We start from the raw sequence: 18,280 nt of genomic DNA on the forward strand, positions 1-18,280 counted from the left end.
GTTACTACAAGACCTAAAGGAATGAGTTTTTAATGTAGAATTTAAATGACTATGATAAGTGGAATGAGAGGAGGGGATGTAGGGTGGGGGGAATTCATGGGGGAAAGAACTTCCCAGGAATTCTCAGATCATATCTCTTATTAGCTACTCTATACACTCAAGTTCAGAATTATATGAGAATTGGGACTAAAGAATCTTAATAATGAAAGGTTTGAGAACATACAGATCACAAGAAGACTGCTGTAATCAGAGTGCTGATATCTAATATCAAGATAAACAGCAAAAAGTTCATTCTATAATGATGAATCTCTAGGCTATATATATGGGTGTATTGGTACAAGACTGCTGGTAAATCTTAAAAAATAAACTTTGGGGAGAGTTGTATACATGATACATTTAAATATACTCTTCCTTAACATTTTTTCCAGTTCTTTTTTAAGTCTAGGTAATCAACAAAAGAATAAATCAAGTACTGAATGAAAATTTACTCTTGAAAGCCAGTATGAGCTGAATCTAGTTCACCCCTGTATCAATGTGTATGTGTGTACATACATACTCACATAAAATATATCATCAATTGACAATCCCATATTGGATAGCACCTACCTTTTCCGTTTCCACAGAAGAGGTACTGCATGTGCCACTTGGAAGAGAGACTCGCTTACACCCATGCTCTGCACTGCGTAAGGCCCAGGAGTTGGCAAAGTTGTAGGGGTCAGAGGTCAAGGTGCCTATTGAACAAGGTTTGGAATAAAGAGGAATCATCAGGTTTCCCTGTTCCATTGCTTCTCAGTACAACTCCTCACTTTATGTAAGTCTGCTTTCATGTTATCCTCCCATTCAGTCATGAGCACTTGCAGGATGAGGTTTTAAGGGCATAAATCTATTTAGAGTAAGCTTTATATTAGCAACTTGAGGAGCACTTCAAGATTGCATATTACTAGATGATGAAGGCAACAAAACGGCAATTAAACTATGGAGGAGAGGAAGCAGCAGTGTTAGAAAAAGATAAAAGAACAACAAAGAAAAAGAAGAAGGAAAAGGAAGAAGAGGGAAGGAGAAGAAGAAGGAAGAAGGAGAAAGAGAACAGGAAGAAGGAGAAGGAGAAGAAGGAAGAGGAGGAGGAAAAGGAAGAACAAGAACAAGAGGAAGAAGAACAAGAAGAAGGAAAAGAACAACAACAACAAAGGAGAAGGAAGAAGGAAGAAGGAAAAGGAAGAAGAAGGAAGAAGAAAAGGAAGGGAGGAGAAAATGAATGAGAAGGGAGAAGAGAAAGAAAGAACAAGAAGGAGAAAAAGAAGAAGAAAGAGGTAAAAAAAGAAGAAAGATATAGTGAGGGAGAAAAATCTTTCATCAAAATGAGACTATGTAGCAAAGCAGAATGATTCTGTGATGTTTATAGTCACCTTTCCTTATGCATTTCCATGCATTATGTGTCCTTGGCTAAGTCTCATATGACGGATATGCTGCCAAGCTACCAGAAGTGTTAGTCACAGTAAACAACAAAGGACTGAAAAACCATGATTCATTATTCAAATTCACAAAGTCATCAACAGCTGAATGTCTGACAAAACTTTCAAACTCTTTCCTCTCCTCTCAGGCTTCCTGTGTAAAAGATCAGGGACCATGGCAGTCAAAAGTCTAAGGGCCCCAATAATGATAACAAGAGTTTAAACCACTTAATCAGATTGCAGAGCAAGTTAATGGAGAAAAGTAAGGAAGAGATTGGCCTTTGCCTTCATGCATATTAGTTAAATGATGCTTTCTAAAAATGGGACCTAGCAATTTAAGTAATATCTCAGAAAATGCCTGCCAGAATGAACTAGATAGCATAACTAATGAGTTGGAGGGAAGAGAGATAAGACACACTACATGTGGAGGCTAAAGGGAAAGGAAAATGAGGAAGAAGAAATGTGTAGAGGCAAAGGAGTAGTGTGGAAAGAATGCAAAACCAGGAGCCAGGAGTGTGCCATTCCACTAATTTCTTGGATGTCCTTGGGAAAGTTATTCAATCTCTCTGTGCTTTACTTTCTCCATTCACATTTCCTCATAAAATGAGAAAATTGAACTAAATTTCTAAAGTCCCTTCCAGTTTGAAAACTCAATGAAGTGAAACTAAGATGAGAGCTCAAAAACAGCATAGAAAATAATGATATGTACATTTATAGTGGTTTTGGATTTACAAATCACTTTTTCAGTAACAATTTTGTAAAGTATATGGTGTAAATATTACAATGTCCTTCTTGTTTTTGCCGATGTTCAATTGTTTTTCAGTTGTGTACAATTTTTTTTTGCAAGGCAATGGGGTTAAGTGACTTGCCCAAGGCCACACAACTAGGTAATTATTAAGTATATGAGGCCACATTTGACTCCAGGGCCCGTGCTCTATCCACTGTGTCACCTAGCCACCCCTGTGTACAATTCTTTATGACTCTATTTAGGGTTTCTTTTTTTTTTTCCTTTTTTGATTTTTGAAAGGCAATGAAGTTAAAGAGACTTGCCCAACATCACACAACTAGGTCATTTGGAGTTTTTTTTAGCAGAGATATTAAAATTTCCTTCTCTATTTTATTTTAGAGAAGAGGAATCTGAGGCAACTTGTGTGACCCTTTACCTAAATGAATAACAATACTCAGAGTAGTTAAATGCCTTCATAGAGGAGATAAAAAGAAAAATAAGAATAAGAAGGAGGTAAAAAAGAGGAAAGATATAGTGAGAGAGAGAAATCTTTCATCAAAATGAGACTATGTAGCAAAGCAGAATGATTCTATGATGTTTATAGGCACCTTTCCTTTTGCATTTCCATGCATTATGTGTCCTTGGCTAAGGCTAAATTGAAAGAGACCTCACAAACTATTGAATCTAACCCATATCTAAAACTTACTGCCTCTTGAAGCAGACTATTTAACCTTTTGATTGCTCTTAGTAAGTTTTCCTTCTACTGAATCTAAATCAATTACTCAAATGTTCCCATCTTGTATTCCTTATTTTATAATCTGGGTTCATGAAGAACAATTTTCATCTGTACTCTTTCACAACACAATCCTTCAAAGAGGTGAAGACAAATCATGGCTTCTTTTCAGTCACCTGAATCTTCTCTTCAGATTAAATATCCCAGTTTTTTCAAATGTTGCTCCTATAGCTGATCATTTTCAGACCACCTCACAATCTTTGTGGCATTCCTCTCAACATATTTGATGTTGACAATGTCTGTCCTTACAAGATGGTACTCAGAGCACAGTGGATAGAGCACTGGCCCTGGAGTCAGGAGGACCTGAGTTCAAATGTGACCTCAGACAATAATTACCTAGCTGTGTAACCATGGGCAAGTCACTTAACCCCCACTGCCTTGCAAAAAAACAAACAAAAAAACAAAAAAGATGATACTCCAAGTTATAGACACAATACTCCATATGTGTTCTGATCAAGTCAGAGTCTATAACCCCCCTCATTCTATACCCAAAGTCTATTGAGAATCTATTACTTCACTCATTTTGGGCACTATGCATCACAAGCATCCCAAGATTAATTTGCCATTTTTACCACATTATACTATAGAATCAGGGTGGGGAAATCTTTTTTCCTGCCAAGGGCTGTTTGAATATTTATAACATTATTCATCTCCAATATTTGGTCAAAAATTTAATTAATTTACCCTTAAAAAGTTCCTAGATTTGTTGAATTTGAGTCCTGCCTGGGATTGCTCTGACCACACCATATAAGATCCACATGCCAGACATTGCCCACCCCTGCTATAGTCATATTGAATTATTCCACAAAAATATTCCACTAAAATCCTAAAGATCTTTGAACTATTGGCCGGACTTATACTTGTTAAGTATAAACCTATACTTGTTAAGGATGATTAGTTGAACTCAGAAATAGAAGTTTACATTTATCCCAATTAAATTTCCTATTTTTAGACTTAACCCATCCTCTCTAACTCATGGCTACTTTTTTTGGATCCTAACTGTTATTCAACATGTTAACTATACCTCTCAACTTCATGTCATCTAGAATTAGAAAAGCATGCCATCTATGTTTTCTTTCAAGTAAGAGCAATATCTTGATACTTCAATGGATCTTGTGATATCATCAAGGAAGGTACTCCATTCAATGAGAGAGATTGCCTAATCATCTTATGCCAACCATGCCCTTTTATTCTGTGTCATTTTTATCTACGGGATAGATAGGTGGCACAGTGGATGGAGTTTGTGACCTGGAGTCCTCTTCATGAATTCAGATTTGACCTAAAACACTGATTAGGGGCAGTATGGTAGTACAGTGGATAGAGCACCAATCCTGGATTCAGGAGGATCTGAATTCAAATCTGATCTCCTACACTTAATTACCTAGCTGTGTGACCTGGGGCAAGTCACTTAACATCACCTTGCAAAAACCAAAATAAATAAATAAAATACTGTCTAGCTTTGAGGCTTTGGCTAAGTCATATAACCTGGTTTGCCTCAGTTTCCTCTTCCATAAAATGAACTGGAGAAGGAAATGGCAAGCCACTCTGGTATCTTTGCAAAGAAAATCACAAATATGGTCATGAAGTCAGATACAAATGCAAAGCAACTGAACATTTTCATCTTATGCCTTCCTATAATTTCCCCACAGCAAGCTCACCCAATATGCCAGATCCACCTGTAGATCTCTAGATGTTGTGTGCATGGCAGTGAGACACATGGGCTCTCCATAAATTAACTTTCACTCTTGTCATATGACCAACATATTTTCTTTTCCATGCATGCATAATTAAGGCAACACACTGTAGTGGATGGAATGCTAGACTTGAGTCAAGATCTGGATTCAAATCTTGCCTCTGTAACTTGCTAGCTATGTGATCCTGGGCAAGTCACAACTGCGATCAGCCTCAATTTCAACAAAGGGTTGTTGTGAGGATGAAATATATAGATATTTCATGTGTTTGTTGTTCAACAGTTTTCTCCTTATTTCTCCTTATTCAGAACCTTGTTACTTAGTCTCTCACTAAGCTTCCTGGAGTATTTCTTTCCTTTCACTATTTCTCTTTATTTTATGAAGTGATATTACCCATCATCTCCATTATCCTTCTCCATAATGATTTTACAATGATCTCCTATATAAACTGATTTGCTTAGTTCTCATTATTTGTCAAATTGGCAAAAAAGAGAAAGGCAGTTTCTAGCCTCTTTTGCTCTCTTTGTTATGTAAAATCCATATTGGTTAAATCTTCTTAAGAAACATAGTCTCTCACTTTCTTTTCTTGCTTCCATTTTCTATTTTCAGTGCCAAAAGTCATCATATCATGCTAGATGATGTTTATATAGCACTTTGAGATTTAAATTTTTAAATATTGAACAATTAGAGGCAAGTCCAGATTAATAGAGAACTTATCTCTCTCCATGATTTGTTAATGAACATAGTGGGATCTGATCATTCAGTCAGTTCTAGATATTAACAATTTTACACATCTATCCTGTCCACAAAGATACCATGAGAAATTTTCAAATTCTTTGGTGAAAACTAAGTATATCATGTCTACAAGTTTCCTTTGATCTGGAAGTATGTTACTATTTTTTTAAAAAAGTTAGCTCAGTATTACCTGTTCTTAATTAAATCATAATAGCTTTTAGTGATAATGGTTTCCCTCACAATATACTAAAATTACATCTCTTTAATACATTCTAGAATTTTGCCAGAAACTAAAAATCAAGCTCATTAGCATATCACTTGTAGTCTCTTTTTGGAAATAACCACATTATCACAATATCATGGCAAATCTTAGTAGCCTGAGATAACACTTATCTAAGGCTAATGACTTAACCTCATTAAAGACAGGCTAAATGTTATCTTGTTGTCCTTACAATTTAAGATAATGTAATGAATTTATATAATCCTACTATATAAATCTCCTTTTTGAAATTTTTATTAACATTTGAATAGAATAGCAACAAAAATTTCATTCCAAAAAAGTCACAATAGCCACAAGAACTCAAAGGAAATTTTAAGTAGCTATGGTCATGTTAAATTCTGACCATCGAGAATGGGACTATTGTCATAGTCCCATCTACCTGAGCAATGATATTACTTTTTGAATCCTCCTCCTATCCCCACTATAACTAAAAGCCTTTTTTTGTTTTCTTGGGATTTTCCTCAGTAATATCTGAGCTTTGGGGATCCTGACATTTTTCTTGCTGGATTGATTGTCCCAGTCTTTTGTATTCCTTGTCTGTTACATGTTGTGTATCATCCACCTTTTTTTGTGTTGTTAGGCATTTTGGTCTTGTCCAAATCACAACTCCACTTGGAGTTGTTTTTGTTTTTGTTTTTGTTTTTTTGCAAAGGTATTGGTTAGATTGGTTTGCTATTTCTTTTTCAGTTCATTTTACAGATAAGGAAACTAAGGTAAACAGGGTTTAAGTGACTTGTCCAGGATTGCTCAATTAAAATCTGAGGCTAGATTTGACTCATATAGATGAATCTTCCTAACACCAGGTCCAGTATGCTATATCCACTGTTCCACCTAGCAACCCATCTTCTAGTCATGTCTTCAAGATGTAAGCTGATCACTGTGAAAGACTCGGCTACTCAATTAATATAATGATTCAAGACAATTCCAAAGGACTCATGAAAAAAAGCTTTCTACCTCCAGAGAACCAAGAACCTCAGTGCAAATTAAAACATAGTTTTCTTGCTTTATTTTTCCTGTTTTTTTTAAAAAAAAAGTCTACTTTGGAAATATGTTTTGCATGATTTTCCATGTATAATTGATATCATATTGCTTGCTTTCTCAGTAAGTGAGGAAGAGAGGGAGGAAAGAAGAGAATTTGGCAAGGCAGTCAGGGTTAAGGGACTTGTGGATCACACAGCTAGTAAGTGTTAAATGCCTGAGATCAGATTTTAACTAAGGTCCTCCTGACTCCAGAATCAGTGCTCTATCTACTGTACCACCTAGTTATCTCTTTTTCTTCACTTTAGGAGTCACCTTGTGCTCTCCTTGAATTTGTTATGCAAGGTTAAAAAAGAACAGATTTTATTGCCCAAGAAGAAAAAGCATCCTGTTTCAGCGGTGTGATATAATAGAAACAGCACTGGGCAAAATAACTTTGGGCTTGAAGCCTTGCTTAGTTATCTGCTTATTATGTGACTTTTAGTGAAGATCAACCTCTCTGAACCTCTTTCCTCATCTGAAAAGTAGGGATACTAATACTTCTATTATCTACTGCAAAAGGTAACATGACATAGTCAATAAAGTACTAATCTTAGAGTCAGGAAAACCTGATTCCAAGTAAGAGTTTCTGACATAAACTATATCTATGACGACTTGGGAGAAATCACCTTGTTTTTTTCGAGCCACAGACAATGTTCTAAGATTTATAAATTACAAGTTACTGATCTATGTTGATAGAGGGAATTTCCACATAAGAAGTTCTCTTTACCAATGGAATAACCCCTTCCTCCCCACCAAAACCAATTATTTACTTCACATATCTGTGAGGTTCAAATGAGGTGTTCATATATAATGCTATTTTGAAGCCCCAAAGATTCATATAAATAAGGATTAATGCCATTATCTTATCATAGGATTTAAGGGTCATCTAATCAAAGTCTCTTATTTTACTTAGGAGGTAAGCTGTACTCCCCCCAAAAATTAAATAATCATCATCAACACAGTTTAAGGTATTAGCAATTCCTAATAAATCGGGGTTTAATTACTTGTATAAATTGCTGTAGGTTTTTAGCTTTTCTTTTTTTTTCCCTTCTGTTGTTGCCTTTGTACCATATCCCCATAGAATCTCCACTGAATCAGGGCAGAAGAAGAAAAAATGGGAAAGGGACAGGTAGGGACAAGTAGAAGAAAGAAAAACTCTGATTCATCCAATTTTGCCTCCATCTGGGAAGAGCTGTAATTAAATGGACTTGGTGATTAAAATTACTAGTCACAATGAGACTCAGGAATTATCAGTGCTTTTCAATTTCCAAGCTATACTTTACTGCCCATAAATGAATAAATGAATGAATAATAAAGTATTTATTATGTTCAATGAGCCAGATACTTTGCTCAGTACTAGAGTTATAAATTCATGAAATCAAGATGGTCTCTGGGTCAAGATGGAATAGAAGGGTTCTAGAAGTAGTGGTTTTTCCTTTCTAAGGGGAGGCTAGTAGAGGACTCTTTTCAGAAACAAACTAAAGGCAATCTGTTTTCCTTTATGGGTTGGACTATTTGGCTTCTAATTTCCCTGAAAGTTTCTGATTGGGGCTGGGGGAAACATTGGTTTCATCGATCATGGTTCAGGTAAATAATAATAAATCATAATTCTTACATGACTTAGGGCATACATAAAGGATGTTTTTCTTACAATGTCCTTGTGAAGTAAATGGTATGAATGTTGTAACCAGGCCCCCATTTTACAAATTATGAAATTAGCAATGAGAGAATAAAAACATATTGACCATTGACACAGAGATAATAAATGTGAGAGACAAAGACTAGTTCTTCTGATTGAGCTCATCATATTCTACCATCTCTCAAGACCCTGTTTGTCCAGAGCATTGGTTCACAAAGTGTAGTCTGAGGTCTCCTGGGATCCTTTCAAGGAGTCCACAAGGTCAAAACAATCTTGATGATAATACTAAGAAATTTTTATTTCTAATATGTTAAATATTGATAGGAATAAATCACATAAATAAAAGCTCTTTGGAGTAAACTTAAATAATTTTTAAGAGAATAAAAAAGTCCTGAGATCAAAAAAATTTTGAGAAATGCTCATCTAGAGTTGAGGGATAGAAAGTAGAACAAGAATATGTTAAATGCCTACTATGTGCCAGACACACTGTGTGAAGCACTTTACAAACATCTCATTCAATGGGGTTGATTTCAGCCCCTTGCCTATAACCATTTCTGAGGAAAAAGCTAGTTCATTAAATCCTACCTTCCTGGGTTATGAAATCATCTTCTGCAAAGTCATTGAAGTTGCCACATAGTCCACAAGTCTGATTGTAATGTCTTTGAGGCAGCAGGAGCTGGAAGTTCCCATCAGCATCAATTTTGACCACAAAGCCATAGACTTCACTGGATAATTTGTAGTAACCAGCCTCCATTTCTAAATACAGCCCTTTGGAGGCATAAGGAATGGAGATTCTGCAAAAGAAATCATCAGCTTATCAAGTGACATTTATATCTCAGTCTCCATAATTACTCTGATAATCCTATTTTCTTCTCTTTTTAAAAAATATATTTTTAATTTTATAGAAAATTTTTAATTTATGGAAAAGAAGTATTTCCATAGCAAAAGTACAATAAAAATAGATGATTTCACATGAAACTGTAAATTTACTATGTACAACTTGCTATTCCTGTATATAACAAAATAATTGTCTATTTCTTTTTTTAGCTTCCCTCTCCTCTCCAGTCGAAGAGATGACTACCGTTAGATGCAAATTGATATATTTACATATGTGTCAAATTTTCCATACATAGTTCTATTTATCAGTTCTTTCTCTGGATGCAGATAGCATCTTTCTTCAAATGTCCTTTATAATTAATTTGGATATTTATATAAGTCAAAATAACTTGTTTGCTCAAAGTGACTCTTAAAAAATATTGCTGTTATTGTATAAAATGTACCTTTCATTCTGCTCATTTTACTCTTCATTATTTCATGCAGGTCTTACCATGTTTCTCTAAAATCATTGAGCTCATCATTTCTTATAACACAGTAGTGTTCTATCACAATCATATGCCACAACATATGCCAACCATTCCCCAATTTCTTTTAACAAATATTTGCTTACCAGAAGCCCTTAGTTGCTTTACTTTGTCATTTACAAACTCTGGGAATACAAACAAGGAATATTTTTCTTCTAAAGATCAAGTTCTTTCTCCATAAGATGAAAATGATATTTCTGTGCTACATAACTCAGAGGTTTATTATAGGCAAAACATTTTATAAACCCTGAAATGCTGTATAAATGTGAATTCTTGTTATAAGGACCTCCTGAGTGGCTCCAGGGGAGGGAAAGAGCTTGAATAAGATATGGTTCCTGTCCAATATGCTCCCAGTTCAACCAAACAAAATATCATGAATTCTTCTACTTAGTCCAAAGGTTAAAACTAAGAGCTGTAGGAAATTTGCAAAAAAGGCAGATATGTAGACTTTAAGTAAGAAAGACCCTTCCAAAGTAGTGAACTAAAGAGCTTGAAGAGCTCCAGAAATAGTGGGTTTTCATAAGACCTTTAAGTAGAGGCTAGAGGACTCTTTTCAGATACATTGTAAGGTGATCTGCTTTCCTTTATGGATTAGACTTTTTGGCTTCTAATTTTCCTTCTAATTTTGAAAGTTTCTAGTTGAGGCTGTCACTAGTAGAAATTAGGATACCTGAGTTCTACTCCCAGTTCTTCCTTACATTATGTGACATTAGGTAAAGTTGGCTCTACCATTACCAAACTATAAGTTATTTCATTTCTCTCAATCTCATTTTTCCTGTCTTTAAAATTAGAGTGTTGATGATCCCACTAATGGCCATCTAATCCAAAGACAGCAGAGACAGAAAGGTCCCATTTTTACCACAATATTCATAACAGCACAGTTTACAAACCAAAAGTAAGAACCCATTGAACGGAGAATGCCTAAATAAATCATGCTGGATGAGTACATCATAAGAAATGATGAGTATGACAGATTTTTAAAGAAGACTTTTATGAAGAGAGGGAGAACTATGAAAACAGAACTAAGAGAAAATATGCAACATATCCACAATAATGTAAATAAAACAGTTAAAAGACATCAAATTTCAAGCTAAATGCAGTGGTTCCAGGAATTTGATGATGAAGAACATCTCTCCTCCTGGTAGAGAGATAGTAAACTATAGGTGCAGAATGGTCTATATGCTCTCAGATGCAGTAGTTGAACTTTTTCTTATTACAAAGAAGGGTTGTAATGGGGAAAAAGTATTGAGGAAGGAAATCATGCCAAAGAAAAAATTCATCAATAAAACATTTAATATTAAAAATGAATAGCTTAAGTTAGATTATCTGTAAGGTTCCTTCCATCTCAGTAATATTCTTTGAATCTTTGACTTACCTTTTGTCCCCCTGTGTCACAGTGCCATTGATAAATAGATGGATATCAAAAAATTCCCCAAGATACACAGAGAGACTTTTCTTCTTGCCATTTTCAAAATTTCCTGCAATATTAAAAGAAACATTGATAGATGCATTTTCTTGTTTTTCTTAGGTTGAGATCATTAAATAAAGATACCAACTTATGGAATTCTTTAATCTATATAATATTAAGTACTTTAATCTAACAGAAATCCTCCCATGGAAGAAGAGCAAACACTCTGGAATCATCTTCAACCCTTCTCTCTTCCTCATCATCCCAGCCCTCACATCTAATCAGACCTGACCTTCTATCCATTGCACTACCTAGGTGCTTCTAACAATCTAAGAATTAGATATACCCTAGGTTAAAATTGATTGTATGACTATTTGTTGTGTATGTTGTGGAGGACATCTTGTTTAAGAATGATTTATAATAGATGACCTATGAAACCCTTTATAACCCAGAGATTCTGTGCTTCTGGGTCCCTTGCTCCCTTTCTCTTTCCTATAGAGCCACATATCATTCACCAAGGACATGAATAAAGTTGGTAAGAACCTGTGTACCAAACAATAGAGCTGCTGGAAGTGAGTTGAACAAAGGGGTTTAAAACTGGCTCTGTTTAGTCAACAAGGTATCAATCAATAAGCACAAATGAGAGAGATGATTTCAACTGAGATTCCCCTCTCTGATGGGGGAACCTAAGAAAAGAACTAATTTAGTATGGTAGACATAACCTGGACTTGATATCCAGGAAGACCTAGATTCCAGAGTGGAAAAAATCAATGGATTTGAAGTCAGAACTCAGGAATTTAAATTTCACATCTGCCACTACTTGAGTGAACTTGGGCAAAGCATTTAACTACTAGAGTAATAATACTAATCTATAAAATGCATATATAGGATGGGAGGAAGGGATTATGAAGGGGAAGGGGAAGGAATACTAAATGGTTTTCAAGATCCCATCCACTTCTAAATCCATGGCCCTTCTCAGGGCTCATCTTCTTCATGAAAACTTCCTAAATGCTCACAGGTGCTTTCCCCTCTTCTCTAAATTACTAAAGTCAATACCAGGCAGTTTACCATTTCATCATTCTCTAGTTAGTTCTTATAAGGTTTATCTCTTCATCAAGACCATAATATGCTTCCAGGCAAAAAATTGCCTCATACTTCTCAGTATTCCCCATAACATTAAGCACAGAACTGTGTACTTAGTAGATATTACTAATTATAACAACAGCTAGCATTCACATTGTCTGGTTTATAATATCTCACTTTATTTTTTTCACCAACTCTAGAAGACCCCATTTTATAATAAGGAAACTGAAGCAAACACAAGATGAATGAAGAAAACCTAGACTACAGACATGTGGTTGAAATACCAGTCCATTGAGTTAGTAAATTCAGACAAATATTTCGAACACACAGTAACTGGACGATGAGTTGAATTTAGAACAGGCTAAACTGCACTTGGAAATTAAGCATTGCTTTTAAAGATTCCAAGTTGTTCACCAGTACAACAATCAATCTTTTTAACAAGGATGCTATAAGGTTACAAGTCTTAGAATGTCACAATTTTCAAGTAACTAAAGTTGCAGCTAATCCAAAAGTCAACAGAGGTGATTGGTGGGAGCAAGAAGGTGTCAACATATTTCTAATGATGGCATCAGTTTTAGAAGTGGCATAAAGAATAGCATTCCTTGTGGGCTGGGAGTAGAGGAGGGAAGCAAGATTGGGGGAAAATTGTAAAACTCAAATAATATCTTTAATGAAAAAAAGAAAAGAAAAAAAAGAATAGCATTCTTAATTTTTAATTCCATAGGGAATCTCTCTACCCTGAAGATGATGCTGTATAGGATTAGTGGAAAGAACATGGCTTCAAATCATGGTTCTACTTATGCCTATGTTGCCTTGGGCAAACCACATCACCTCTTATTTATAAAATAAGGAATATGTGATCTCTACAATCACTTCAAAATCTAAATTCTATGATCCTGTGACCCCAATTGAACAATCATTTACTTCTTCACAATTGTTTGGTACTATTACTTGGCTATCCTGCCCTTTGTCGAATCATTACTCTAACTCTTTACTCCTCCATTCAATAACCACTCACCCAAAATGGAGAAAGAGTGCTTCCTGCAATCTCCAGTCAGGAGGTAACTGCAGTCTCCACCAAAGCTGTAGAATCGGTCATCAAAGGTTTTGATGTGGTCATCTCCAAAAAGGGTGCAACGACTGATTGACATCTGACCCTTCTTTCCTTCCACGAAAAAGGATGGAAAGGAAGCTAGAAGAATAAACACACCGATCCAGGTCACACTGCACATAATGAGACTAAAGGAAATGAAGACTAAATCTACCCAAAACTAGGCTTTGGAGTTAGAATTAATTAATCAAGAAGTATTTATGAAATGCCATATGTTCCAGGTTCTGTGGTAAGAGACTTAGAGAATTGCTGTGATGAAATTTAAAAAAACCATCATCCTATGGCCACAAATGGCCTCTCCAAAATTAACTAAGCTAGAATGCAATAGGCACTTTATAAATGGTTCTTCAATTGGTTTTGCCAGAGTATCCACCTCCAGAGAAAGTCTGAATGCAGATCAAAGCATATTGTTCTTCATTTTGTTTTGTTTTTATATTTAAAAAATGTGGAATCTTTTGGTCTGTATTTTCTTTCACAACATGACAAATACAGAAATGTTTTCTGTGATTGCACCAATGTATCCTATATCAAATAAGGAAGCAGGAAGGGAAAAGAAGAAAGGAGAGAACATGGAAACTCAAAATCTTTTTTAATTTTTAAAATTGTTTTTACATGAAATTGAGAAAAAATAAAATACAATTTATAAAAAGTTTTGGCATTTGCACCCACTGGGTGTGAGTGCCTTTAGAGTTCTTATTTCCTCTTGATGGTTGGGGGTACAGGGGGCATGGAATAGTGAATATGGAGCAAGGCTGGTGTTGTCTGCAGAGCTGGCTCCTATTACTGGAAAGCTAATTTTTTAAACTTTTCAGTGTAAGCATTTACACCTCAAAAATTGAAAAATACTATAAATCAAAGCTTAATTTATTATTTTTTTGATTTTTAGACTTTGGAAAGCGATGGAGAATATGTCAGTAAGACACACTAAACTTTAATGTTTTGTCCACATAAATTTTTTTCTCAGAGAGCCACTTGTTAAACATTTACCAGCACACTCCTAAGCAAGGAATCTGCCAAACCACTAAAAATCTCAAGATGGATAAGACAGACAAAGCAAGGCAACAAATATTTATTAAGTGCTTGCTATGGGGCAGACACTATGGGAGACATTAAAATAGCAAGCAATTTGAATAATCTGCACCAGAGGAAAACAGGAACATCTTTTCTTACCTGGAATGAGGAGGCCCAGAGCAAGAGGTAGAAATATATTAAGATTAAGGCACATCATCTGTGAAGAATATGGAGAAAGAATTTGTCAATGATGTTCAATGTCTACTGTGAATCTAGAGCAGAATGTGCTATCATTGGCAAGGTTTGGGGTAAAGGGGAACAAGTGAACTGGTTCTCCTTTTCTTCCTTCTCTTTCCTTCCCTCTCTTTCCTCCTCCTCATCCTTCTACACTTTGTCTTTCTTCTCTTCTCTTATTCTCTTCTTCCTACCTTCTTTTCTTCCCAAATGAAAGCCACAAGCTATTTGTCTTAAGTATAAGTCTCATCATAGCTCTAAACATGAGAAGTAGTTGGTAGTGATGGAAAGACTATGAGACTGGGAGTAAGGAGGTCTGGCTTCAACTCCTGGTTCCATCACATATTCATGAGGTGACCACTAGTAAGGTGGCCATGGTTAAGCCATGTAACTACTCGGAATTCATCTGTTAAATGAGGGTACTAATAATCATACTACCTACTTCATTGGCTTTGTAAACTATAATGTACTATAAAAATGAGATGTTCAAGCACAGTAAAAGTTAGATGGTCCAATGGATAAAGTACTGGGCTTGGAAACAAGAAGATCCCTCAGATACTTACCAGCCATATGAACCTAGAAAAGTTATATAATACTTTTTGACTCAGTTTCCTCCTCTGTAAAATGAGCTGGAGAAGGAAATGGTAAACTACTCCAAAAAAAAAAACAAACCCAAATGGGGCATGGCTTAAACAACTCAATAAGAGTTCAGGATCCTTGAGTCCCAAACTAGTGAAAAATATTCTCACTTCCTTTCCCATGCTAATCTCTTCTGATATTTTATTGTACTTCAGATAATAGAATCATAAAACTCGGGGGAACCTCAGAATTCACCTAGTCTAATCCTCCAGTTTTATGGATTGGAAACCAGGCTGAGGCAGTCAGAACCAATAACCATTTATTAAACAACAATATGTGTCATGTCCTAGGGATACAAAGAAAGGCAAGCTCATAATGTAATGGGGGGGGATACCTGAAAAGTGGGAGGTTACTTCATGTAGAGGCATGATGAAGATCTGCCTCAAAAGAGGGAAATGATCTGAGAAGGTGAGAATTTCAGTGTGTTTTCTCTTTACAGAATGATGACTTTTTGGAAATCACCAAGTCCAGAAAAGCAGCGTGGAGGGGGAGAACTGAATCCCTGAAAGAACAGGTCTCCAATGCCAGTTCAGACAAGTTAAGTGATTTGCCCAAGGTAATATTGGTTGTCAAAGATCACCAGAGGAATGAATCCAAAGAGGTTAAAGGAGCAGTCATTTTTTCCCCAAAGGTCTAAAATTGTGGAGCATCAGTTTCGGGTATGCCAGTGATAGGTGTTGTTGATCAGTTGTGTCTGTCTCTTTAGGACCCCTTTTGGGGGCATTTCTCTAGGCAAAGATCCTGAAGTATTTGCCATAACCTTCTTCAGTTTATTTTACAGGTGAGGAAACTGAAGCAAACAGGATTAAGTATTAGGTTAAATGACCTATCCAAGACCTCACAGTAAGGGTCTGAGGTCAAATTTGAACTCATGAAGAGGAGTCTTCCTGACTCCAGGTCTACTATTCTAGCCACCTGCTCCCCTGTGATGGGTACTACTTGTTAGAATGAGTTAAGATGTTCTAGAATCATATTTTTATGGAATATATAATATACACATTTCGATAACATCTAGTTATGCTAGGTGCTTTATAAATATTGTTTCATTTGCTCCCCACAATCACATTGGGAGTCAGGCATCTGGGATTACCCAGATAGGTAGATATGAGGCCAGATTTTTAACTCCCATCTTTCTAGCCCCAGCCTGGGGTCTTAACTGCTTTACCACCTAGATGATACTACTATTCACTACTTCTCTAGTCAGTTAAGCACATACCTATAATATAGATGAAACCACTAAAGCATGATATTTCTAATAGGAAAAAAATATGCAGGTATCTGCTTTAGGGGAAAACGAAACTCATTATAGTTTCATTCAAGTTTTATACCAGTCAGGTTTACTTTAGGGGAAAGTCAATATTGAGTACGCCTTATTTTTGAACTAACATGGTAATGGATACTCAACAACCACATACAGGTCACAGGGGAAAGATCTGACTGCCCTCTAGGGATGATCCTGCCCAGGAGAGCTACAAGTAAAGGAAAAATAGACAGTAGAGAAGCATGAGATTTAGAACCAGAAGGGATTTGAGTGTTCATCTATTCAAAGTTCCTCATTTTAGAGATAAGGAAACTGAGAACTATTCTCAATGAGTTGCCTCTCCAAAATTTTTGCTCATGAACTAACTAGCTTCCAGGCTACTTAAATGGGCCATGCTAGGAAATGTTAATTCCTTTTTAATGTGAGTTTAGGTTGAGTAGTTCACATTATGTAATACTTTTGTTTGGATTTTTTTTTTTTGGTTTTGGTTTTTGCAAGACAGTGGGGTTAAAAGACTTGCCCAAGGTCAAGCAGCTAAGTAAATATTAAATGTCTGAGGTCAAATTTGAATTCAGGCCTTCCTGACTCCAGGGTTGGTGCTCTATCCACTGCACCAGTTAGCTACCCCAATGTAATACTTTTAAAAGTGCTTTCCTTACCACAACCCAGTGATATGAAATTCATTTTAAAGAAAAAGAAACAGAAATATGGAAAGGTTAAGTGATTTTTCCATCTCCAACCAAGTTCCCTGATTTGAGCTATAATTTATATACCAAGGGAAGCTGGTGCAAAAACCAAAGTTGTAGAATGTATACTAAAAATAAATATCCAAGACTTTGAGATCATCTGATGTTTGGGATTGAATGCTACCAGAGGGAAGAAGCAGCAGTATAATAAGAAAAGGAGGCAGTGTGGTATAGTCAGTCAATCAATAAACATTGTTAATCACTTATTATTTGCCAAGCACTGAGGATAAAAAGAAATTGTCTCTGCCCTCAAGTATCTTTGAATAAACACATGATCTATAGGATAAATAGGAAATAAGGAACAGAGGAAAGGCACCAGAATTAAGGAGAGTTGGGAATGACTTCCCATAGAAAATGGCATTTAGTTGGGACTTTAAGGAAGCCATAGAACCTAGCTGATGGAAGAGGAGGCAAAGCATCCCAGACATGGGCCACTGCCAAAGAAACTACCCAGAATACAGAGGTGGTTTGTCTTATTCACGGAATAGCAAGGAGTCCATCAATGGTTCTAAGAGGATGTGAGGGGATAGGTGTAAGAAGGGATAGGTATAAGAAGACTGGGAAGATAGGAGAGGGTGTGGTTTTAAAAGGGCTTTTTAAAGTAAAAATAAAAGGATTTTATCTCTGATTCTCCAGGTGATAGGAAGCCATTCAAGTTTAGGGGAGAAGGGGGAAGAGAGAGGGATATGATTCCATCTGAGCTTTAGGAAAATGACTTTGGTGGTTACAGTGGAAAGATTGCTGAGTTACAGGACCTGAATTTAGATCCTGACTCTACCATTTCTTGCCTGTATAACCTTGAGCAAGCCACTTTAGTTCAATAGGTGGAAAATGAGGAAGGTGGCCCAGATGATCTCTGAAGTCCTTTCTAGCTCCATGAGCCTATGACTTGCAATACTGGATTTAGAGTTAGGAGATTCCAAACTCTATATTCAACTGTGCTGGTTTTAAGACCTTGGACAAGTCATTCCATTAGTATAACTTTCATCAGCTAGCTCTCTTAACCTCCCTAAGTTTTAGTTTCTACAACTGGAAAATGGGGATCTATGATAACTATATCACGGGAGTATTGGTAGAATCAAATGAGATA

At 36.0% G+C, this 18,280-nt stretch overlaps 1 protein-coding gene across 1 annotated transcript in view; it reads right to left on the reverse strand.

Annotated features, from left to right (window-relative positions):
* The window catches only part of VWF (von Willebrand factor), a 212,002-nt gene that overhangs the window by 193,292 nt on the left and 430 nt on the right, over positions 1-18,280 (reverse strand). The window contains exons 2-6 of the mRNA XM_074194426.1: positions 14,470-14,527; positions 13,207-13,380; positions 11,073-11,175; positions 8,922-9,130; positions 607-731 (exon numbers count right to left, since the gene is read on the reverse strand). Coding sequence (XP_074050527.1) covers positions 607-731; positions 8,922-9,130; positions 11,073-11,175; positions 13,207-13,380; positions 14,470-14,527 — 669 coding nt within the window. The remainder of the gene's footprint in view (positions 1-606; positions 732-8,921; positions 9,131-11,072; positions 11,176-13,206; positions 13,381-14,469; positions 14,528-18,280) is intronic.

This window comes from Macrotis lagotis, chromosome 7 (genome assembly GCF_037893015.1).
Source record: "Macrotis lagotis isolate mMagLag1 chromosome 7, bilby.v1.9.chrom.fasta, whole genome shotgun sequence".
NCBI lineage: Eukaryota > Metazoa > Chordata > Mammalia > Peramelemorphia > Peramelidae > Macrotis > Macrotis lagotis.